The sequence below is a fragment of the Salvelinus sp. IW2-2015 genome, linkage group LG7, assembly GCF_002910315.2.
Source record: "Salvelinus sp. IW2-2015 linkage group LG7, ASM291031v2, whole genome shotgun sequence".
Lineage (NCBI taxonomy): Eukaryota > Metazoa > Chordata > Actinopteri > Salmoniformes > Salmonidae > Salvelinus > Salvelinus sp. IW2-2015.
This window is the reverse complement of record NC_036847.1, coordinates 11,249,430-11,275,116: the sequence shown is the minus strand read 5'-3', so window position 1 is coordinate 11,275,116 and position 25,687 is coordinate 11,249,430. Positions and strand designations below refer to the sequence as shown.

Sequence of the window (25,687 nt, the reverse complement as noted above, 5' to 3'; positions counted from 1 at the left end):
ATTACACAGGTGCACCTTGTGCTGTGGACAATAAAAGGCATTTCTAAAATGTGCAGTTTTGTCACACAACACAATGCCACAGATGTCTCAAGTTTTGAGGGAGAGTGCAATTGGCATGTTGACTGCAGGAATGTCCACGAGATCTTTTGCCAGAGAATTGAATGTTAATTTCTCTACCGTAAGCTGCCTCCAACGTTGTTTTAGAGAATTTGGCAGTACATCCAACTGGCCTCACAACCGCAGACCACGTGTAACCACAATCATTCTGATTGGCTGTGCCTGGCTCCTCAGTGGGTGGGCCTATGCCCTCCCAGGCCAATCTGTGGCTGCGTCCCTGCCCAGTCAAGTGAATTCCATAGATTAGGACCTATTTAATTTATTTCAATAGACTGATTTCCTTATATGAACTGCAACTCAGTCAAATAGTTGAATTTATTGCATGTTTCATTTCTATTTTTGTTTAGGTATTTCAAGCGTGTAGCTTTGAACGTTTATGGGCAGTGAGATTTGTATACTACTAAAAGTGAGTGTATTCAAACTAAGTGATCATTTTGGCTGGCCATTTATGAATAGAGTAGGCAGAGTAGAGTAATCTGGTGTTGTGATTCCATGACACAATTCAAAGGTATAACCTATATAACCTGCATGTAAAGCGTCAGACAAAGTTCCCATATTAAACACCTGTGTGGGGCAGGTATAACTTAATTTAGGACACACTTTGTGAGTAAAGTAGGCGGTCCGAAGTGAACCATTCTGTATCTGCCTGACACAACATTTTATTATTGTAAAGGATGGGGATATGGTCTTAATCCAATGCGTGGACTATATTTATATTTTTTGGGTCATGGAATTGTATTTGTAGGCGCACGGTCATCATAGCACACTGTGGCAAAAAGGTGAAAACCCCTGTGAACGGTAAAGAGCTTTTGACACATATGTCAGGAATATGCAATAAATGTGCTATAATCTACGTTTGGTGACGTTGGAAATTCTTGTCATGCGTCCCTTTAAAAGGCGTGGTGACGGGATTGAAAGCCAACCTACGTAGTTAGCTGTCAGCGTACTTCAGTGGAGATATTCACCCGATTGCGATATTCGTGCGCCTCGCTGACGCTGTACAATCGTACACTGTCCTTGCTTGCTGGAAGAGGATTCTGATATTTTCCAGGGTAATTAGCATTCCAGAATCATTCTGACTGTCTACACAGGAGTAAATACGCACGAGACAGACGCATGCCTATGGACCGCAGATATTGCCGTGGTGTATGCGCTCTCGGTGTCTCATTTGTTTTGTAGTTAACGTTAGATACAGCAGCGTTTGAAACACACATTAAAATGGCCACAGACGAGCTGTCGTCAAAGCTCAGCCGTCGGCTGCAGATAGAAGACGGTGCCGAGGAACCGGTGGCCGTTGATGAGGGTGGTCAGGGACATGAAAATGGAGCGGGTGAGGAGAAGGCAGCCACAGCGAACGCAGACTCTGAGTTGGGCGCTAAACTCATGCGGCGGGGGGAGTTGAACGACGGAGTGGGTGAACACCATCAGCCGAGCATGAAGGTCTTCAACCCCTACACTGAGTTCAAGGAATTCTCCAGGAAACAAATCAAAGATATGGAGAAAATGTTCAAACAGTGAGTTCATGTTGTCAAAATATCAGCATTACTTTTATTTTTCTTCATTTTACAACCTGCCCTAGAATTACAAACGGCTAGCTCAGGGATGGGCTTCTCCAGTCCTTGGGTGGCAGAGTGGTGTCACACTCAGGCTCCCGAGGACTGAAGTTGCCCACCCCTGGACTAACTAGTTGGCTTTGGTTTAGTAGAATGTCAGAAGTGCAGTGTCTCAAACTCAGTTATTTTCCCAATCAGGTATGAGGTGTTGATTGACACTTGTTGAGCAATGCACTGTACAATTGGTAATTCCCCTTGAATGTCTATTTAATGTAATCAAATTTGATTGGGTCACAAGATAACCTCTATCTAATAACAAACTCTAGAACAGCTCAAGCTATGATTCTCTGAACAAGTGTATGTGATCAAGTTTTTCATGAATTCATAGAGCTGTGTCAGTGCTGCCCCACCCAGTCTCTCTCTGTCTCTCTCTCTTCTCCTCTCCAATTTGTGAGTGTTGTAGCATGACAGCCTAAACCCATAGTATAGGATGTCATTGTGATAGTATCATTATTTTTCATGCTAACTAATTTAGTCTCAACTATCGGCATACTTTGGTTCATGCATGTACTTTAGTGTGAAAAACCTGTATAGATATGCCATCTGAAACCTTTTTCAGGCCAATGTACACCATAACTTTGTACATGATCATATACATGCCTTTTATGATACTGATGCACTTATACTATACTTCTTATGTCACAAGGGTAAGTAAGGGATTGTCACAAAGCACTATGGAGCTGACAAACATACAGTCCTTCCCCTCGGCACTGTTGCACTGGGTACTGTTGTGGCCGCGCCAATTATGTCTGACTAATTCCAATAGAAAACCACACAAATGTCCTACCGGGAGTTGAAAGCTGAAATGGGGGAGGGCGGGCTAGGGGGATTTTGGTTAAAGCCATTCTGGGGTTGGTGCCCGAAGTCCCTTGTTCAGGCGTCGGTTCCCACTTCCCAGTGCCAACCCGATGACAGATTGTCCTTTACAAAGACTAGGGAGTCTGGGAGAGGGATTGCTGGTGCACTGGTCAGGGGGAACTTTGGGAGAGGAACTGTCCCACACTACTTAGTTCTGCTTCCCCATGGCCACAGCAACAACAGCCCCTTTGTTAAATGAGCAGCGATGAATGAAGAACTCGTTCCAAGAATAGAACATGGTCAAGAGATATGCGAGTGTCAGATCGGACCTGAAAAATCAGTCTCATCACTGAATGCTGCCACTCCTGCCTTTTGACATGATTACAAATTGATTATCCCAGGAATCTGTAGTAGGCCTATTGTGGAAAATACAGTGGACCGGACCATGGGCAATTCCACAGGAATGGAATTACACTAAGACTTTGTTTCACAATTCAATTTATGCCAAACATGGTTTGTTCAAAGTTTTTAACAAACCATACACCGATATGCAGAAGTCTACTTTGAACAAATACCACTGAAATTTTACTAAAATACATTTACTTGAGGAACAGTGCAGAATCAAAGTTTGGTAACAGAATGACAGTTGTGTCCCTCAGTTTGTGGCCTCATTTTTCCCCCCAAAACTCTTAAATATCTACTCAGAATGAAGATTTAAAAAGATGTGTGCAGACAGAATGGGGTGTCAGCTATTATGACACCTTGACTTAATGACGGCAACATAATAACATGGGTCCTTGATCTGTACTATACAGAAATGCATTCTCTTCATGGTGATATCTTGAATAGGTACACAAAGGTAGAAAAATGTAATATCCTCCTTTGCATGTTTAGGTATTATTCTAATGAGCTCTGCCCCCAAACAAGACAACATTTGGTTGGTCCGAAATGGACCAAATCTGTACCAATCATAGACATCTGTTTCACAAGTTTGGGCGTCACAGTACAGCCCAGTAGAGCGCAGTAAAGAAACGTAGCGTGGGGTATATTACTTTATACTGTACTCTACTCATCTGAACTATACTCTACTTTTCTTTACTGTACAGTACTCTACTGTGGTTTGTGACTACTATGAATTCCTAAACAAAATGATCAGTGAAAACACGAACTAAATGGTAGGTCTTCCTTTTACTTTTATAACCCTCCCTCATGAGGGAGAGAAATTGTTGATTTTTGGTAACAGAATGACAAGACACTAGGCAATATTTCTTAAACTTACAGAAGGCAAATCATTTCCCCCGAATTAAATGTTTATTAGTTGGCAAGGGTCTAAATTCTAATGCCTTAAGACTTTTTCTTGTAGGTGTTATCAAGACCCTTTTTCCATGTTTTACCAGAATTCCAGAATACCTTATTCCAAATATTTAGGATAAGAAATGGTTGAAACATGTTTATATGCCTTAATAAAACATAAAGTAGTGTTAGCTTTCATTTGACACCAGATTTGACATGAGCCTATAAACTTCACATTGGTGCTCATAGGTCCTTTAATATGGAAATGCCCTCATTGCCATTGTGCTTACTGCAGAATCAGCTAAACAAATTCACAGGCCTGTCAGTGGCATTAAGTTTTTATTATTCAAAAAATTAAAGTAACTGTGTGGGTGGTTAAGCAGTGCTTGACAAGATCTGTCAGGACTTAACAGTTACAATGGCGCTGAGCCAGCACCTATTTGTTTACATTTCAGACACCATTGAATTGGTCAGTAAATCAAAACTAAAGTCTAAGAGACTCTGCTTACTTACAGCTATTTGCAAATAATTGAGCCCATAGCATTGCTACTGTACCTTATGGCTTGTCTGTATTTTAGAGAGCAGAAGGAAATTGTATTACAGGGGACACAGTATGGGAATCCATAGGATAGCATGGGGTACACACGCACACTCTCACTCAGTCCTGGCATACTGCCCTGACCACTTTTTTTTTATTTTTTTATAAAAAGAGGTCACACTTACGCCTTTGATACTCAGTGTAGGCTACTCACTACGTACTCCATATTTTCAGTCCAATCAATGCAATGTCTACCTGATTCTTCTTATGTGCTCAATATGCGGTCACTGTCATTGGTTGCTGTATACAGTACAGTAGGTTATATTCACCCTCATCTACGTTTTAAGCTTTGGCAACCCTATTTGGCTGCATTCCATTGTCCTTGACTTAAGACTGATAAAACACTTGGACGAGGTACACTCGCACCTTTTTGATTATAACTTAATAGGACCGTTTTGAAATATAAAGCTTTTAACACATCAACTCTGACTTCATTACACATGGTTATTTTTGATAGTGCAGGAATTTACATTGTTGCCTCAAGCATGGTGATACCTGAACCAGAATGACATGAATGTCTTTGTTGCTTGGTACTTACAATACCACATAGGCCTAACTATATTGCAAGACCCTATTGAGAGCCATTTTGTTGATTTGTCGTCAGTCACTATTTCCAAGCCTTCTCTTGTGGTCGCCAAACAGCTGACATTTCAGATAGAAATAAACAGTCTGTTTTTCACTCCTTATTATGATCTGATTGACAATACACCTTTGGGATAATGATAGTGTTAGGAACATATACAGTACCAGTCAAAAGTTTGAAAACCTACTCCTTCCAGGGTTTTTCTTTTACTATTTTCTACATTGTAGAATAATAGTGAAGACATCAACTATGAAATAACACATGTAATAACCAAAAGCGTGTTAAACAATATTTTAGATTCTTCAAAGTAGCCACCCTTTGTCTTGACAGCTTTGCACACTCTTGCATTCTCTCAACCAGCTTCATGAGGTAGTCACCTGGAATGCATTTCAATTAACAGGTTTGTTAAGGTAGGGGTGGTATACAGAAGATAGTCCATATTATGGTAAGAACAGCTCAAATAAGCAAAGAGAAATGACAGTACATTACTTTAAAACATGAAGGTCAGCCAATCCGGAAACATTTCAAGACCTTTGAAAATTTCTTCACGTGCAGTCGCAAAAAACATCAAGCGATATGATGAAACTGGCTCTCATGAGGACCGCCACAGGAAAGAAAGACCCAGAGTTACCTCTGCTGCAGAGGATAAGTTAATTAGTTACCAGCCCAAATAAATGTTTCACAGAGTTCCAAGTAACAGATACATCAACTGTTCAGAGGAGGCTGCGTGAATCAGGCCTTCATGGTTGAATTGCTGCAAAGAAACCACTACTAAAGGACACTAATAAGAAGACACTTGCTTGGGCCAAGAAACACGAGCAATGGACATTAGACCGGTGGAAACTAGTATACAAGTTTCCTAGTCTTCACTAGTATACAATGTAGAAAATAGTCAAATTTAAGAAACCGTTGAATGAGTAGGTGTGTCCAAACTTCTGACTGGTACTTTATATGCAACTCACGGCTACAATTGAGTTCCTGTTTCTCTATATGGCCTACAGCTCTGTGTGGCAGGTGATTTAAAAAGAAAAAAAAGAAAAACGTTTTTTTATAGCAGTTCTCCTTTCATGTCTGTGGTAACAGAATGATGCTGAGACTCGGATGCAAAGTTTGGTAACAGAATGACTGCACCAACAGCACAAACCGTCATTCTGTTACCAAACTTTGCATCTGCACTGTTCTTCAAGTAAATGTGTTTTTGTAAATGTATCTGTGGAAATTGTTAAAAGTAGTCATTGTGCATAGAGGAGCATGGTTTAACTTTGCAGTCCATCTCAGCATCACTCTGTTAACGTGGAATTGCTCCTCTGCTATTCTGATGTCCCCCATTTCTTCCCGGTAAGGTGAAGTTGACACCTGCAATTATATTTCCTGTGCTTTTAAGTGTGACAACATAATTGGTATCATCCCGAAACACAATTAATATCCTTCGTTTTGAATCATATTCATTATTGATTCTCACTTGATTAATTTTTGATCACCAGTGACTTTTTAAAAATGTGATTACATTTAATGTTTTATCAATGAGCCTCCAGGCTTTTACCTTAATTGTATTGTCAAGTAGGCAGTTATTCACTGGCCTACAGTACCAGTTCATTGTACAGGCACACATTGCATCGACCACAATGTTGCAAGGTATAGGTTTACATTTCCTTTTAGCCTACTACTGTTGGGCTAGCCTATGTTGCACCAATTCAATCTTATTTCGCAGTGATAATTACTTTGCTACCGCCCAGCAACCAATCCAGGTAATCGGCTACCAGTGATCAAAGTACAGCCAAACAGCACTGGACCTGCCTCAGAGACCTGGGGTCTGTTCAGATGGACATAACGTTAGCATACAGAATGTTCAGGTGGCAATGTATTGTGTATAACATAAATTGTCAGAATAGTGAATCGTTTCAGCTCTGACGGTATTTTTATATGAAACATTCAGAGTATTACACTTCCCTAAATACACCCCTGATCTGCTGTTCTATCCACATATCTGGTAGGGATTATGGAGGTGCCGCTGGGCTGGTCGCTAGATTGATAGATGGTATTAAACCCCCTTCCCTGTCTAGCAGAGAGTAAGCAGATAACGATAGACAGACAGGAAAAATACTGGCTGGCAGACTGTCTGTTATACCAGTAGAGAAGCAAATGTACTGAAACAGTGGGTGGTATGGGTAGATCTGTCAGAATGCTGTAGCAATATATATACATACATACATACATAGAAGGCACTGCTGAAAAGGGCACTGTACGATGAGTCATGCCTTTGTGGCCTCAGCAATGAGTAACAGAAGTTTCTGTAGGCTGTAGCTCAATGTATTGTGCAAACCAAAAGATGAGGGTGTAGTTAGCTATCAAACCTCTGTAACTTGATCTCAACTGGCTCACTGCTAGACCCTTCAAGATTTGCCCAAACCGAAGAGATTTCAACTTTTTCACCTACAGGCCTTTTCCAGTGGGGAGCAATAGAACCCAAAGGCAACCTCCCAAGCCTGTCTACTTTTTTAAAAGAAAATCAATTGACACATGACAGGCTGCTGTCAAATCAAAACAAATGCCTGAGGACGAAAGCTGCTAGCTTAATGATCCATTGCATTGGCATGGGATCACCATTTCATTTTGTGCCTCAGGACTCCATCACAAGAGTCAAGCTGGCGTTACCTTCTTGCTCGTCTAATAGGGTCTCGTCCTGTACCACCTGCTGTGGCCACATATGAGACAAGGGGAGCTTATTGTCTTTTCGGGGAGAGCCTGCTGGTTCTATTCCCCGTAATGAAGTGGGGGGGTCCCTCCCAACTCCCCAGAGATTAGCTCAATACTGTTTTCAATGCTGTTTCATTATATTACCCCTTCACCAAATTCCCTCCCTACTCCATGTAGCTCATCTTCACTCCCAGCCTACCTGAGGGGTATACTATGATCAGATCTACTTAAGGTTTTCTAAGGCTAGCCAGCTTCAGTTCTCTTCACATTCCTGCTCAGGCTTCATCTGTTTCTACTATGGTGGCTATTACTTGTCCGTACTACCGCTAACTCTAGCAGGCCTGTAACTGCTCGTACATGTCGCACGTGTCTAGTCGAATGCTGAACGCTGAGACAATTCTGAAAGTCAGTGCCACATTTTTATTTGTGCCTAAATCAAAATGATAAACATAATCTTACAAATTCCCCAGGCTGTGGTGTGAAATAGGCTTGTTGAAGTGCCGTCTTTGGTGTGCAATATGCACAAGCACCTTTTTTCCCCCAGTCCTATCGATTTTCTAAAATGCGTGAAGTTTCAAATGACTAAATGTGTAATGTAATAGGTTTTGTAACATGACTGACAAACATTTAATAAAATATTTAATCCGTCTTCCTCAAGTTAAGGGGCTGATGATGCAGTCTTTGCGATAGGGAGGGAATCTGAGTTTCATTGGTCCTCAACTCTCAGTTTAAACATTTCATTCAGGATAGATGGAGTTAGCCTGCCGCCGGAGCAGGTTAGTTCTAACTCAGGGCTAAAAGATTTGTTGCCATATAAGTTTACCTGGCTAAAAAGTGAGCCGCTTTCATGGTACTGGTTATCCCGAGTTGAACTCTGAGTTGACCAAAGTTACCTTGCTAACTCCTCAAACCACGTATAGTATAGAGGGATGTGTTCATTGGGCACCAAACCCCCTAACTGGGTCGTGTTCATTGGGCACCAAACTGAAAACTGACTGGAACGGAGGGACTACCAAGGACTTTGTCGGTTCCATGCCATAATGAACACAACCCAGTTAGGGGGTTTGCTGGAAGGTTATTGGAATTAGGGTTCGGGTTAGGCTGCCATGGTTATCTGCCCTGAAGTGCCACAGCCAGACTTCCACTGATGTTAAGGAGTGCAGCGTTTGCCTGGCTAATGGGAGTTGAACTACACTGCTCAAAAAAATAAAGGGAACACTAAAATAACACATCCTAGATCTGAATGAATGAAATATTCTTATTAAATACTTTTTTCTTTACATAGTTGAATGTGCTGACAACAAAATCACACAAAAATGATCAATGGAAATCAAATTTATCAACCCATGGAGGTCTGGATTTGGAGTCACACTCAAAATTAAAGTGGAAAACCACACTATAGGCTGATCCAACTTTGATGTAATGTCCTTAAAACAAGTCAAAATGAGGCTCAGTAGTGTGTGTGGCCTCCACGTGCCTGTATGACCTCCCTACAACGCCTGGGCATGCTCCTGATGAGCTGGCGGATGGTCTCCTGAGGGATCTCCTCCCAGACCTGGACTAAAGCATCCGCCAACTCCTGGACAGTCTGTGGTCCAACGTGGCGTTGGTGGATGGGAGCGAGACATGATGTCCCAGATGTGCTCAATTGGATTCAGGTCTGGGGAACGGGCGGGCCACTCCAGCCACATGAGGTCTAGCATTGTCTTGCATTAGGAGGAACCCAGGGCCAACCGCACCAGCATATGGTCTCACAAGGGGTCTGAGGATCTCATCTCGGTACCTAATGGCAGTCAGGCTACCGCTGGCGAGCACATGGAGGGCTGTGCGGCCCCCCAAAGAAATTCCACCCCACACCATGACTGACCCACCGCCAAACCGGTCATGCTGGAGGATGTCGCAGGCAGCAGAACGTTCTCCACAGCGTCTCCCGACTCTGTCACGTCTGTCACATGTGCTCAGTGTGAACCTGCTTTCATCTGTGAAGAGCACAGGGCGCCAGTGGCGAATTTGCCAATCTTGGTGTTCTCTGGCAAATGCCAAACGTCCTGCACGGTGTTGGGCTGTAAGCACAACCCCCACCTGTGGACGTCGGGCCCTCATACCACCCTCATGGAGTCTGTTTCTGACCGTTTGAGCAGACACATGCACATTTGTGGCCTGCTGGAGGTCATTTTGCAGGGCTCTGGCAGTGCTCCTCCTGCTCCTCCTTGCACAAAGGCGGAGGTAGCGGTCCTGCTGCTGGGTTGYTGCCCTCCTACGGCCTCCTCCACGTCTCCTGATGTACTGGCCTGTCTCCTGGTAGCGCCTCCATGCTCTGGACACTACGCTGACAGACACAGCAAACCTTCTTGCCACAGCTCGCATTGATGTGCCATCCTGGATGAGCGGCACTACCTGAGCCACTTGTGTGGGTTGTAGACTCCGTCTCATGCTACCACTAGAGTGAAAGCACCGCCAGCATTCAAAAGTGACCAAAACATCAGCCAGGAAGCATAGAAACTGAGAAGTGGTCTGTGGTCACCACCTGCAGAACCACTCCTTTATTGGGGGTGTCTTGCTAATTGCCTATAATTTCCACCTGTTGTCTATTCCGTTTGCACAACAGCATGTGAAATGTATTGTCAATCAGTGTTGCTTCCTAAGTGGACAGTTTGATTTCACAGAAGTGTGATTGACTTGGAGTTACATTGTGTTGTTTAAGTGTTCCCTTTATTTTTTTGAGCAGTGTATATACCCTTTTTCAACCCGGCGGAGCAAAAAGTCTTATTTTTGAGTCTAGGGATATAGGCCCATTTATTTTCAGTACTTCTCCATGACCGCTGTTTATTTTTATCCCTGACCCTTGCTTTAGTTTTTAACATGGTAGTTAGTTCATGGCAGCATTGCATATTTTCTTTTAGAAGCTGACCTCCCACTGATACACTATCACATAGACTAATGGTGTAACCTGTCAACAGCAATATAAACACAATGGAGAGGGAATGGCTAACCACCAAACCTATACCCCCTCCGAGTGCCCTGCGAGATAGGATGCAACTAAGTGCAATGCCCACAGCTCTTAACTGTCCTGCCCTGAACATCACAATACCATCCCACATGCCAACATTATTTACGCTTTCATAGCCCAGCACCATGCTAAAAATAACCACTCAGATAATGTCAATCTGTAACCACGTTGGGCTGATCCAATCGGTGTGCTTAACAGCATCACAATTAGTCACCTGGTCATTAATCCCCTGACATCCGGGGGAGAGGGGAGAGCCGGTACCAGAGAGGAGTGTGCCATTCCCAGGGTATTACCCAAACACATTCTCTCTTGCCCTAAATGGATTGTCCCGTATCCGATTTCCAGCTGTGACATGGAACATCTGTCACCAAGGGAACCGGAGCCAGAAACCTCTTTCTCGTACTGCCTTTTGACATTCATGGTGGCGATTCTGTATGAAACTCTAGGCAGAGGTTGACTATAAGAACAGGTGATGTCAGGTTTCCAACTCTAATCCCATCATTAACCTTTTATGAAGTGGATGCCAAACTCACCCGGGACCAGGGCAGTGCTTACACCACGCACACTGGATTAAACGCACCGTAGTGATGCTCTTGAGTCCGTGTTATTATCGGTGTAGGAATGCCTTAATATTTTGAGTTGGCTAATGATCAACCTCCCTCCACATTTGTTTTTATCTTGGCTACTAAATCCAGACGTGAAGTACGTCCATCTCACAGAGCCTTTAAGTAACCGTGTCCAAGGCCTAAACCATCTATTACCTGAGAGAACTGCCCCTGGTCTTTTGAGAAATGATCCTATTTGGAGAGCTTGAGAGCTTTCATTCTGTGTGCATACTCTGGATCGATTTGGAGCTCAAACCTATTATGCATTGACAGGAAATGGATGAAAAGGCCTAGTCAAAGACAAAAGAATAATGTAGCTAAATCAATATTGTATCGCCAGAGATACTTAAGAGTAAAAGTTAATCTTGAGCGTGACTCTTCCTCTTGGGTTGAACTGTCATAAATCTACAATTAGCCACTTCATGGATGTTTAAAAAAAAAATAATAATAATCTTCAATCTTAGAATTATTTGCTACTACAGTAGTGTTTCATTTTGACTGCACAAATGTGGTCCATAGAGAACCCCATCTAAACAATATGAGAGGTTCTGGAGTACCACAAGTCACTTGTCTCTACTCCAACCAAAAAAAGCCACTTGCTCTACTTCTCAGTTTGTTATCCAACTCAATTTCATCCGTCATGTCACACTAGAGGCTGACTAAGCACTCTCTCATTTAACTCGATGCAGATGCTGCCGAAGAGTGGAGGCCAAAGCTAAACCGGGCTCTCCAGTTTCCCATGACCCTGACCAAGCATACTATGACCGTCCCAGCTTGCATCTGGCCGGAAGTCCACAAAGTCACATGACACTCGAAAGCGGGTCTCTGCGATTTTATAGCAAACACTGAAATTAAATCCCAGAACTTGATCTATTCCCTTGTTGAGTTCCCCTCTTCGTGGATCTTCTTAAAGAGCTGGCTAAGTGAAAGCAGTATGGCGAAAACCCCACTTAGACTTGTCTTAGCTCGTCTTGTGCCGCAGCGACAGTAAATATTTTGTGGACATACAACGTCTTAATGCGCTTCATAATGTCATTGTGGAGGATGTGATGCCATGTGGAGCACTCAAGGCTTCACTGTTTGCATTTTGATCTCCTGGCCCAGTTGCCTCAGCCTGAGGGCTCTGGATACTCTATGAGACTTTCTTGGCATCTGTGGACACTGCACAATGATGTAAATATACCCTGTGTTTTGTTTTCATAAATTAAATACTCAATGAGAACTACTAGCATGCATTGTAATCTGGGCTGCCTGTCAGACGAACCAGTCAAGTGATGTCATTGACATGTTATCAAGATGGCGGCACACTAGTCAGATTTTGTTATCAAAATCACCTTTAAAAAAAATCTGTTCATCTTTAAATCTGGTAGAAGCAATTTGGCCTGGGTAGGGCCTGAACGTTGCGGGCATGGGTAGGGCTTGGACTTAAAATTAATTCCCGTACAGGGCTCGAGCACGCATACATGCTTAGTCAATCAGACATGCCGTGTGTCTGTGTGCCGTCATAACTGGGCTTGTAGTGTGGCGCGAGAGAGGCTTTTCCCCAAGCCTGCTCCGGTTAGCTGTTGTCTAGCAACATAACTGGGACTAAGCCCCAAGGACTCAAGAAGATTGGCAGAGAGAAGACAGAGGGAGGGAGTGGCCTGGAATGAAGTAGATCTCTGTAAACTGCTGGTTTAGGAGTAGTAAGGCCGTTACGTAACAGTTATGTTTGACTTGCACAGTATGTTTCAGTTGAATGATTTTGTGTTCTAGCAACTCAATGTTGTAGTCCTTTACGGTCTAGCTAAGCTCCTCACTTGAAAGTGTAATCAACCCTTTAAACTAGGCCTGCGATTGTATTTTGGTTTAGGTGTTTCATGCATTCCAAGGTTTTGCATGAGCTTATAGTTGGTTTGCAACCATAGGTATATAACCCCAGAGAAATGGGATATATATTGTCACTATGTTGAAGTTCGTATCATTGGAAGCGTAATTCATTCCTTTTATGGCATTCTGTTTTGCTACGTTTGCATCTAATTGAGACTATATTTAGAGTATGTGGGTGAACTGGTTATTTCCAGAATAACACTGAGGTAGGTTAGCCACAGGAAACATGGGTTTACTGTGACTGCAGTATTGATATCGTAAGCCAGTTTCAGATGCAAAATGCAAGGCTGCTTTGGCTTCGTTATGATTTATTTGCAGGCAAGTACATAGACTACTCGCTTCAAGCTTTATTTATACAGCACATTTGACATGGAGTGCAACGCAATGTGCTTCACAGGGAAAAAAGCAAATAAACGATGAAAATAAAAGCTGAAATATTTACTACACAACAAACGTAAGATTAAAACGATGAAAGAATGACAAACTGAACGACTAAAAAGCACTCTAAGGAAAGGCAAAGCACTCTAAGGACCTAAAAGCATATCTGACATGTATTGGGGTGCACAATCGTGGATTGATTTAAAAACTAATAGAATAATCTTAAAAATAATTCTAAAACAGGCAACTAGTGCACATTAAAACAGGTGTAATGTGTGCTCTCCATCTGGTCTTGGTCAGTACCCGTGCTGCAGAATTCTGTATGTTTTGCAGTTGACCAATGGCTTTCTTGGGTAGACCAGACAGGAGACCATTACAGTAGTCAAGCCTGCTTGTAATAAAAGCATGGATGTGTCTCTCTGTATCAGTCTGAGAGAGAAACGGCCGCACCTTGGCAATGTTCCTCAGGTGGTTAAAAAGCTATTTTGGTCACATTCCTAATGTGTGACACAGTACATCCATATCTTCACCTAATCAGAGTGAATTTATTGGACGGCGGACTAAAGTTTTTGAAGGTAAACTTGTGACTGGATTGTTATGTAGCCCGGTAGTTGTTGTAAGCGGCTTGTATTATTTTGTCCATGGTTTTGCAGAAGAATGGAGACGATTATGTTTTCTTCATTGGCATTCGTCTGTGTCTGACCAGTTGATTTGCTGTGTTATGAAGGTTTTAATTAGAAAGCCCCTTATCTCACAACCTTACAAGAAACTAATCCTTCTTTATTTCGTTTTTTGTCTGCAAAATTCTCCAGATTTTGTTTTGTGCCAAGTTGCAAGCATAAGTGCTACTGTACTTTTAAAAGCAGGTTGTAGAACCAGTAGTACTTCTACTCCAGAATGTCCAGCTTTATTTAGAATTTGAACAAGGCCCAGATCCAGACGTTCACCCATTTTTATATGGTCTTGTTTCTTCTTTAAAATCTTTTTTTTGGCCTCTGCTCATTCAAACTTATGGTTGTTGTTGTTCATTGTGATTGACTGGTGTCTGTTCTGTCACTCCTAAGAGAGTGTGCTGTGTTGATTACCGTGGGCTCTCTGTCCTACACAGCTCACCCAGGGTTTAACACTCCACTCCAGCCCTGCCGCCGAGCAGAACCCCTATACCAGGTGAACACGGCTCATTAGAGCCCCAGACAGACACACACACCTCACAATATCAGACATGCCACTACCTTACACCATGCAAACACACACACCACTCCATATACACTTAGATCTCTGACGTGCCTTATCCAGGGGCGGCATGTAACCTAGCGGTTAGAGCGTTGGGACAGTAACCGAAAGGTTGCTTTTTCGAATCCCCGAGCCTGCCATTCTGCCCTTGAGCACGGCAGTTAACCCCCACAACAACTGCTGCCCGGAAAGCAACGCCTTGGACGTCAATTTTTTTTTTTTAAGGAATCCCCCCTCACCTCTGATTCAGAGGGGTTGGGTTAAATGCGGAAGACAAATTTCGGTTGAATGCATTGTTGTGCAACTTGCCCTAATTCATACTCACCTTCACTGTGACTCATTTGGCCACTACTTCTCTACTTTCAGGAACAGGCATATTTCACGGATAGATGGCGGATAGAGATTACAAAAAACGCCATCAGAGGGGAATGTCATAGGTGGCAGCAGCTGGAGTGTAGTCTGGAAACGTGATACTTGGCCTTCTTACTTATTGTAGCTGTACATGGCTTTATCATTTCCAGGAATAGGTTGTCATATGGCATCCATGCGCTATTGTCTGGTGCAAGAAACATTATTGTAATTTGCCTGTTTTATCTAAACCAACACGTGCAGTAAGAGTTGAAACAACACATTGTTAACATTCACCAGGGTCTGTGGACTTTCCTGGATTTACCCAAGAGATTACTGCTTCCCTGTTTGTCACAACTCCTTGGAGTAGGGGTGTTAAGTATGTCAAGCTCACGCCAAAGCGTTTCGCTTTCACCTAGACTTACAGGCCTCTCACGGGTCAATGTGTAACACACGTACTGTAAATGACAGTTCAGTTCACCCTTATTTACTTCTCATTCTTCTCACATACCATAATCATATGAACTCCTCTGTTCACAGCCTCACATTTTTGGGGCAAACTTTCAGCTCCAAGTCATTGGTGTGTAACTTTCTTTGGTTAAGTTGGAGAAGAGTGTAGGCTGAGATTTAGACTGGAGGCATCTACAGTATAGTACCTACTGTAGTAAACTTCTGTTAGTCATTTTTTTAGCTCTGAAAGGTAATGGTGGATGTGGACATTTTGTGAAGCCCTGGCGTTGACTAAACCTTTGAAATTTGTAAGTGCAGACGAGGGACTCGGGCGTGCCCAAATATGGATATTCTTACCTCCTGCTTCCACATTTGCCAGAAACACCACTGCGATTTAAGGAAGTTGGGTCTATTTGCACGTCCTCTTTTGCTGAGGACAAGTCATTTCCAAAGTAGCTCATTCCTTCCCGGAACGCTCAGACACGTCTTAAAGGCCATGGTCTGAGAGTCAACTGAAAGTTGATGCTCATTGCTTAAATCATCAGCATATGATTCTTCAACCACCTCGTCATCATCATACCTCTTTTCATGGTGTTTCCTCAGCTTGCATTGACAAAAGTTCTAGTTTGAGCAATAAGTTCTCATTCAATGAATTTTGACTGATTCACTTGTCATGGAAGATAAATAACTTGGGCTACAGTTCAGAGGATAACTCCTGCTGACAAAAGGAAGTCCATTTCCCGTGGGGAGTTGGGGAAAGTCCTCTAGTTTCACTGGGATTTTTTTTTTTTACCTCAAGCAACCTTTTCTCTCTCCTCGTCCGTTGTTCAGCAAAGAAACTCTTAGAGCAAACCTACACCCAATTTAAAAATGGCTTTACTTTTTACTGTAGGAGTAATCTAAACCCATATCTGTACTATACGTTCATAGAGTTAGCTAGATGCAGGTTTTACACAGGCTGGACAAGCATGGACATGTATGGAACGCAAAGAATCTGAACATGTCTGTTCAGTTGAGGGAAAGCAATAGGCCTGGACGTTCCGTTAAAAACCTGTAATGTTAGCCTATACAGTAGTTTCTCGTGAGTACAGGCAATGGGTCTCTAGAGATGAGCGTAATAAGCGAGTGTTTAGCTTTCACTGGGGCCACCCCTTAGGGCAGTAACAGAATATGCTGAAAGTTTCCTGTGCCATGAAGATAGGCCCAATTTTGCCTTGCGTGGACGAAAGGGGGGAAATAGAGGGAGTATGATGTAACCGAGCATAAAGGGCAACAATAAGGGATAGGAGAACGAGACAACAGTACCTTGAAGGATGCAAAAAGTGAACAAGCGGGTATATCTTTTAGGTTTCCCCAATTATTTAGCCTACCCTGTGGTTTGTGATCCAATTATGTCCTAAAATGACCAGTGACATGCATGTTCGCTCATAGCAGTATTATTTATAGGTGAACTGCGGACATCTTCGTTTACATTCCTAACTACAAGGCACAACCAAGGCTAGTGTCCGGTGAGCTCAAAGTAATCCTTATCAACTTTCAAAGCCCTACAATCAGGCCCAAAAACAGTACTAGCAACTCTAAAGTCCTTGCCATTAGCTAAAACTTCTAATCCAAATGGACCTTCCCTTATGTATAGAAGTCATTACATCATACTGTACGGACAGAGCAATGATGATCCCCTTGGTCTTCACATCGGCTCAAATTAAATTTGACAGACTGCTTCCCAGGGCTCTAGAAGTCAGCCCGTAGCTCAGACTGTGGCTGCCTACTCAATAAAGCACATAGCAATAAGGTAGTTATTCCACAGTTATTGAGTGGCCTTTGAATAACCCCCCCCCCCCCTCCCATTATAAGACAAGGGGAATCTACTGTATAGTGCTGTTAAAATACTCCCTTCATTCATTGCTTTCCTCCTTGACCGGTGCAAGGCCTATTGTATAACTCCCACAACCCAGTCGTTTTGAGCTGGATGCCAATTACAGTACTGTGCAATGCTGCTACACACATCCTGACCTAGTAATAGATCGTGTTCATAATACACCATCTCTCTCTCGTAGGCAGGATTTTAAGTGCTTTTCTCAGAAGGAAAGGCACAAACGTAAAAATGTTATGGTCTTATTCTGAGCGAAAAATATCAAAGTCAAGCTGTTAGGGGTGGGTTGTCACAGGAAATAACAGGCCGATATCATCTCTCTTATCTTTGTATCGATCTGCGTAGTCCCCAACTTCTCTCATCTCTGCCTGCAGTCACGACAGACTAGTTCCTCTTCTCCCTCCATCTGTCGCCCGGAGCAAAACTATTACGACAGAATGACACATTTCAACTTCCTCATCAATGTAAACTATGGCAGTAAACACCCCATTAACCAGCCTCACAGCTATTTAATGGAACTTGTCATGGTACACACCCTGTTAATGAGAAGAGGAATGGAATCTAGGCCGGGGTAAGAGTTTGCATGCTGTGCACGTCCTGCCACTGACGTTGGTTGCTGAAATCACTTCCGTAGTGTTCAAGACGTTTGCCATGAATGTTCAGAGCTGCAATGGAATGCGGGGTTAAAATGTTGGTTGGACCTTAACTTCAGGGCCCATTCACAGTGTGTAAGGTAGGAGTGCTGATCAAGGATCAGGCCCCAGCTAGAGCTGTTGTGGTGACCGTATTACCGCCACACTGGCGGTCATGAGTCATTAAAGGCAGTCAAATTCCACGTGACTGTTTAGTCACTTTAATTAGGCTTCTCCAAGCTCTGATGCTGCTAATGGTCATTAGTAGCCTACCGAACTTGCTAACTGCCTGGTACTCAGCACTCTATTGTCCCTCTAATCACTCTGACATTGATGCAAATGTTCGCAAATCTAATCAAACACTTCATGAGCTCATGTTGTGCAATATTTCAAGAGGCTATGCAATTGCGTGAGAACAGAGTGATGGCCTCTATTAGAAAGAGGAGGATCCCATCAGCTTTCTGTAGGCTCGGCCTACTATATTTATTTCTCAACTTTCCTAATATTAAGTACATTGCTCGTCTTTACAACAGGAGTATAGCCTACCTGGCTGACAGGAAAACCGTCCTCCTTTTGCTATTTAAGTGCAGAGATTACATTTGTTTTTTTTCCCTGCTCCTGTTTTGAGACAGGTGCTTGATAATGGTCCATTCTAAATCAAAATTAATTTCTCACACTTATTTAATTTATGTGAAAACAAGATTCAATTAAGAATAGTCTGATAGGTGACAATATTATCCTATCACCTGTGAATTATATTTATTATCACTTGTGAATGATGCCCAGCTTAAGGCAAGAAACAATGCCTTTATTTTTAACTTTTTTGAATCAGTGACACATCTCATGTAGCCAAGCCCATAGGCCTATATGTTTTGTTAAGGTTTGGCTCTAACTAATGTGGCAAAATAACTAATTAAAGTGAAGCACATTAATCCGCTTTACAATGGGTGTAGAGCCTAACTGGCAGTACGTGAGTCAAGTTTGGGGAAGATCATTTTCACCATAAAAATATACTTTATAATAAAATAATTGCATTTGAGGTCACTTTTGAGAATGGTGTTTTCCTGATAAAGCCTATTGCCGTGTGTGCATTGCTGTGCATTAAATTGTGAATAAGTAAACTATTAGGTGATCAAGATTTTAAGCTAATTGTTCTGATCTGGTGCATCAGCCTCATTTTGTGTAAAAACAAAAAATGTTGATGCTAGTGGTTGTACTAATTTGGGATCTATGCATCCCACAACTGTCCCAGACTGTTGGGAATATTTATTTTCTCCAATAGAATAGGTCAACTTTTGTACTATGGGGATAGTAGATTGACATAGGCTAGTGCATTTGCTGTTCGTTAGGCCTACTAATCTTGTTGGGTGACGAGAAGTAAATGTAGACGTTTCTTCCAAGATCTTCAATATGCACCTCGAAATTGAATAAGGACGCGCGAGGTTGCGTCCCCAACATGTCGGTCTTCACTTGTAGCCACGGAGAAAGACCCGATCACGTGATGGAGAGCCGTGTGAGTTCGATATGAGGTGCTTCGGAGCGGGCAGCATTTACGGAGAAGGGCTGCAAAAGTCACGGATTTTATTTTGCATGCATTATGGCCACACAAAGGGGATGCCGCTGGGAAATTCCAGAAATTATCAAGTGCTTCTCAAATGATGAATTAGAGACTGACGAAGTGTGTACAGCCTGCGCAAAATAACAAAGCAGAGCTTTTCAAGGGAATTTTTTCAAGTCAACATTAGTTGCATCATGCAGCCTTAAATATATTTTATTTTTAATAGATTCTATTGAACTAGGCAAGTCAGTTAAGAACAAATTCTCATTTACATTGACGCCAAACCCGGACGACGCTGGGCCAATTGTGCTCCGCCCTATGGGACTCCCAATCACGGCCGGATGTGATGCAGCCTGGATATCGCCCAACGTTTGTAGAACGTTGCACAGTTGCATTTATAACTCTAAATGAAGCATAAGTACCTATTTCTTTAACCGCTCAACACAGAATGTGCACACTCCTCATCGTTTGGAGAAACTATCCTTTCTATTTTATTCAGCTTTGTTCAATTGTATTCTTCATACTATAATATCAAATGCCATGGAATTCTAAGCAAATCTTGTCTGCTAAATTAACTAGTGTAGCCCACAGCCATATGGCATAGCCAGATCAGGACCTAAAGTAAGAACAACTCAGAGTATGCTATTCTGTTCTTCTGAAATAGACTATTTTCTTCTTATCATGTTTCTTTAGACCGGTCTAAAAAAAAAAAAGAATGGATTTGAGAAGATCTAGGCTATATTACATGGATTTATTAGACTATTAGGGGGGGGGGGGGTCTTTGCTGTAAAGCCACTCGTTCCTCCATTTCACCGGATGTATGCCTCTGGAGGGACTCTAATTGGCTATCAATATTTGCTGACACGACTCGCATTGTAGTCTACACTACAACCCAAGAATGATGGAAAAGAAGGACTCTGAGAGAACAGCATATGTCTCTGGCTAACAATGACTGTCATGTGCAGTTAGCTAGTTGGTGCTAACGCTACAGAAAGAGCGAGGAGGAAGGAGAAAAGAAAGCGTGACTTGCTTGCAGGTGCCTCACCCCAGACTGCTGCGATCTTCAGTGAAAGGTGCCTGTTGCCATGGCGACGCCATCTCAGAGCGAGAGCGTAGAGAAGGTGGTTTCAGACAATGACTGAGGAAAAGAGAGGCCAATCCTTTAGCCAAAGTGCTTCCTCCTTCACTGCTTTCTTGCGCGCATATGACAGACTGTTGGTGGTCGGCGCACGTCTCTGGAGCCACTGAGCCAGAGGTGTGTGTATTAGAGTGCTTTCAAGACAACTGGTTACTCTTAAGTACGTTTTCTTGAACGTACTTAAGTCGGAAGTTGCCGATTTTCCCAGTTGTTTTGACCGAGGTGTTAATCCTGCTCATTATAGCCAGCTCTAGCAGGTCAAACGAACGAGTCACTCAGAAAAACAAATCATGACTCCCGAGTCAGTAAAAAGAGTCGTTCAAAAAGAACAAATCGTTTGTGATCTGCACAACACTATAGGACACCGGGGTTACAACCCCTACTCTTACGATAAGTGCCATGGGATGGTTTTTATTAAAAACAGATTCAGGACACTCATTTTAAAGTCTCATCCGAAAGAAGGTAGGTGCCCTACGCAGGGCAATGTCCCCTTCACTGCCCTGGGGCATTGATGTCTGGAGGGAAGAGTGCCCCCTCCACACACACACACACACACACAGAGCCAAACCCCACCCTGTCTTGGCTTGGACCCAGAGTTTCCCCAGCAGTGTACACTGGCCCCCCGCTCTTGGGCTGGTGGGTCAGAGGGGCTGCCAGTGCCAGCCTCTATGTACTGATAAGCACACAGCTAGCTCCTGTCCAACTCCCCTTTTTTTGTTTAGTCCGCGCTCTTTTGTCTCTTTCTGTGTGTGTGTCATCTAACAGTTGAAATCTAGTTAGAATGCACTTTTAGTAGGCAGCATGTCTCAAATGTTAATTTCCTCATTGTGCAATTGCACTTGTCTAGAACAACTCACAGCAGAGGCCAGCAGGGTATGATAAGGAAAGATTGCATAGCCTACATAGACAAGGTAAAGGTCAGGGAAGTTGTAAAATGTAGCAGGTGCTCTTTCTGTTGCACAGAGGTTGATATGCTGTATAGGCTGGCTTATTTGTGGGGAAACTTTCGTATGACTTAAATATGTAAGATTACCACCCCCACCCCTCCTTAGTCAAACCGCTTCCTGTAAAAGTGTGACTCAACATGGTTTAACTCACTGGACGTCAGACTGAAAGTGTGTGTATGGTGACTGTACAGCTTACCGTATGCTTCCCTGTCCAAACAGTTAATGTACAGTACTAGTCAAAAGTTTAGACACCTACTCATTCAAGGGTTTTTCTTTTATTTGTATTATTTTCTACATTGTAGAAAAGTAGTGAAGACATTAAACTATGAAATAACACACATGGAATCATGTAGTAACCAAAAACGTGTTAAACAAATCAAATTATATTTTATATTTGAAATTTTTCCAAGTAGCCACCCATTTGTTAGTTCCCTCTTTCAGTTGAGCGACGATTTTTGGTTTCTTATTGGGAAACGTAAGTGACTTAGACTGAGTGGACAAAATGGCTGGGGGTCTGATTTTCTCTCTTTATCCATCTCTCCCATTCATTATATTTCCCCCTCGCCTTTAAAGGCCTCTCCTCAGGTAGCCAGCAGATCCGACTCGCTTGCTTACAGCTGTACTAGGGTCGGAACGTATTCCTGTGTATATTAACACCAGTGTTGGGAGTAGTGAACTAGAAAGTATACACCCATTGACTTTTTCCACATTTTGTTGTTACAAAGTGAGATTCAAATTGATTTGTCATTTTTTGACAATGATCTACACAATACACTGTCTTTTTTTTTTTTTTTGTAACTCATGGAAAATAGTGTTATTTTGTTTAGATAAGTATTCAACAAATGTTAGTCACCTTTGGCAGCGATTTACAGCTGTGTCTTTTTGGGTCTCCTAAGAGCTTTGCACACCTGGATTGCACAATATTTGTCCGTTCTTTAAAATAATTCTTCAAGCTCTGTAAAATTAGTTGTTGATCATTGCTAGACAGCCATTTTCAGGTCTTGCTATAGATTTTAAAGCAGATTTAAGTCAACTGTAACTAGGCCACTCAGGAACGTTCAATGGCTTGGTTAAGCAACTCCAGTGTATATTTGGCCTTGTGTTTTAGGTAATTGACCTGCTGAAAGTGTCTGTTAGAAAGCTGACTGACAATCTTTCTCCACGATTTTGTATGTGCTTAGCTCCATTTTTGATTATTTTTATCCCCCCCAAAACTCCCTAGCCCTTGCCAATGACAAGCATACCTATAACATGATGCAGCCACCACCATGCTTGAAAATGAAGAGTGACACTCAGTGACGTGTTATTGGATTTGACCCATAAGTAACTCTTTGTATTCAGGACAAAACTTAATTTCTTTGCCAAATTGTTTCCGTATTACTTTAGTGCCTTATTGCAAACAGGATACATGTTTTGGAATATTTTTATTCTGCACAGGCTTCCTTTCTTTCACTTTGCCATTTAGGTTAGTATTGCGAGTACCCACAATGTTGATCCATCCTCAGTTTTGTCATATCACAACCATTAAACTCTTAACTGTTTTAAAATCACTATTGGCCTCATGGTGAAATCCCTGAGTGGTTTCGTTCCTCTCCTGTAATTTAGTTTGGAAGGACGCCTGAATATTTGTAGTGACTGGGTGTATTGATCACCATCCAAAGTGTAATTAAGAACTGCACCATGGTCCAAAGGATATTCAATGTCCTTTTTATTTTTTTGAGAAGATTGAACGACTGCTAGAAATGGTAGTCATTAAATCTTCTCGTGTAGCAGTTAGGATAATGGGACAATTCGGTGTACAACGCATTTCTCATCCCTGGATTGAGGTATGTTTTCCGAGCCATATCTTGCCCCAGCTCCGGTGTCTTACTATACAAAGGAATGCTGTCCGACCCTAGTGCAGCTGGAAGCAAGCAGGTCTGATCTGCTGGCTACTCCTCTGACACAGCTGACCACTGGCCTTTAACACAAAGTTGAAATAAGATTTTAACAATGTGGCCAAGATCTGCATATATGAGCCACTAGCCAGTAGATCATTTTTTGTTGTTATGGATTAAGGATATTCAGTTAGAGCTTTCCCCCCCCAAAGATTTCCAAGTCAAATGCATTCTTTAAAGGACCATTCTGCATTTGCTACATCAATTTTTGGACTTCAAAATCATGAATTTTATAAATACGTCATGAGTTTTTCAACTCTCTAGCTCTAGTGTTTGTTTACAAACACTGTATAGCTTCAAAACATGGTTCAAACTATCATGTTGATATCATGGATGGTCAGTCCTTGCATCCATAGCCATGTCTGAATTTGAAACGGGTTACATTTCTCCAGGCCCATCCCTAAGCTGTTTACCCCAAAAGGTGGCGGGACTGACTGCTTTGTTTGAACTGCAGAGGACCCTTTTTAAGACAGTCTGCCTCCCAACAGATGCAACTCACCCGAGGATGATTGTTATCATGTAGCTTGGCTAACACTGTTTGACAAATAGACAACTTCAGAGGAACAGTGAAGAGGCTAGCACTGCTCAGGAGAAGGAAGCAGTCAGATTGACATGAAAGGCGCTCTATTTTTTATTACGCTCTACCCCCCTCAAGTGGTCATCGGTAGCATGACGCGCAAACCATGAATTAAAAAAAGTCCATTGACAGCAATTTGGAATCAAACAACTCTTATTCCAGTGCATAATACTCAACATGTTAACGTGCTTCAATTAAGTGAAGTACTTAGAAATTCGTAACATATCATATGGATTGCAAAAATGAAAAGAATAAAGGCTGTAACACATGAAATTAATGATGTTGTGCACAATTTTGGGGGACCCGTTTTATCTTGAGCGCTACTTTCAAAACTACTAGCTGAAATCATACAAATCCTTGAACACGTTTAACCTACGCCGGGCTAACTGCTTTAAGGCTAACCCGTCTTTGTCTCTGTGCATGTGTTCAGGTATGACGCGGGGAAGGACGGCTTCATAGACCTGATGGAGCTGAAGCTAATGATGGAGAAGCTGGGGGCACCACAGACCCACCTGGGCCTGAAGAACATGATTAAGGAGGTGGACGAGGACCTGGACAACAAGCTGAGCTTCAGAGAGGTGAGACGAGAATGAAACAGCATGGCACCAAGCACTCGCTCTTCCTACTAAATCTTATAACTTGTAACTTGTATTTGTGTGGAAGATGACTGAGTGGTGCAAGCTGTCAGGTTTAGTGATATTTTTTTATGTGATCATTTTGCTGCATGTATGTATGCATGTTTTTTTTTTTATACATACAATCAAATATAATATTGATCAGTGATCACAAAAAGAGAACCTGTATGGATTCTGTTCTGACTCCAGTGACAGTCCTTTCTTCTTCTTCTCTCCAGTTCCTCCTGATCTTCAGGAAGTCGGCAGCAGGGGAACTAGCAGAGGACAGCGGTCTCAGTGTTCTGGCTCGGCTATCAGAGATTGACGTGTCCACTGAGGGAGTGAAGGGAGCCAAGACCTTCTTTGAAGCCAAAGTGAGTTCAAGTTCTGATCCTCCGTGTCCGAGGTTGGTTGTGCACCGCCCTCAGCACAAGCATGAGAGAGAATCCCATTCTCATGGCTCTTCTACACTGTTTCTCCCTCTATCTGCCTTTTCATTCACATTGATCCTTTTCAATAAATAATCAAGAAAAATAGAGCCACTTTATTGAACTGACTTGAGACGTTGGTTGATTAGTGATGTTTGTAGGCCTATGAGATGAAATGAAGGGTAGGATAACAATGGAGCAGTGGTAATACATTTGTTCCCTTCGACAGGTGGCGGCCGTCAACGCGGGCAGCCAATTCGAGGCGGAGATCCGGCAGGAGCAGGAGGAGAAGAAGAAGCAGGCGGAGGAGAAGAAGCAGAGGCAAGCCGCCTTCAAGAACCTCCAGTCGGCCTTCAAATGACCACCTCTTCCTCAGCCCCTACTGTCCCAC

At 42.6% G+C, this 25,687-nt stretch overlaps 1 protein-coding gene across 1 annotated transcript; it reads left to right on the top strand.

Moving 5' to 3' along the window:
- The first annotated feature begins 1,092 nt into the window (after positions 1 to 1,092).
- efhd2 (EF-hand domain family, member D2) lies at positions 1,093 to 25,687 on the top strand. The gene is made up of 4 exons (XM_023990973.2): positions 1,093 to 1,631; positions 24,685 to 24,832; positions 25,108 to 25,242; positions 25,526 to 25,687. The coding sequence occupies exons 1-4, from the start codon at positions 1,336 to 1,338 to the stop codon at positions 25,655 to 25,657; spliced, it is 711 nt and encodes a 236-aa protein (XP_023846741.1). The 5' UTR covers positions 1,093 to 1,335; the 3' UTR covers positions 25,658 to 25,687.

Bases quoted from the DNA above. Each gene is read 5' to 3' on its own strand.
- efhd2 (XM_023990973.2), top strand. From the start codon at position 1,336: ATGGCCACAGACGAGCTGTCGTCAAAGCTCAGCCGTCGGCTGCAGATA. The intron at 1,632-24,684 runs GTGAGTTCATGT...GCATGTGTTCAG, and splicing joins ATGGAGAAAATGTTCAAACA to GTATGACGCGGGGAAGGACG. The intron at 24,833-25,107 runs GTGAGACGAGAA...TCTTCTCTCCAG, and splicing joins ACAAGCTGAGCTTCAGAGAG to TTCCTCCTGATCTTCAGGAA.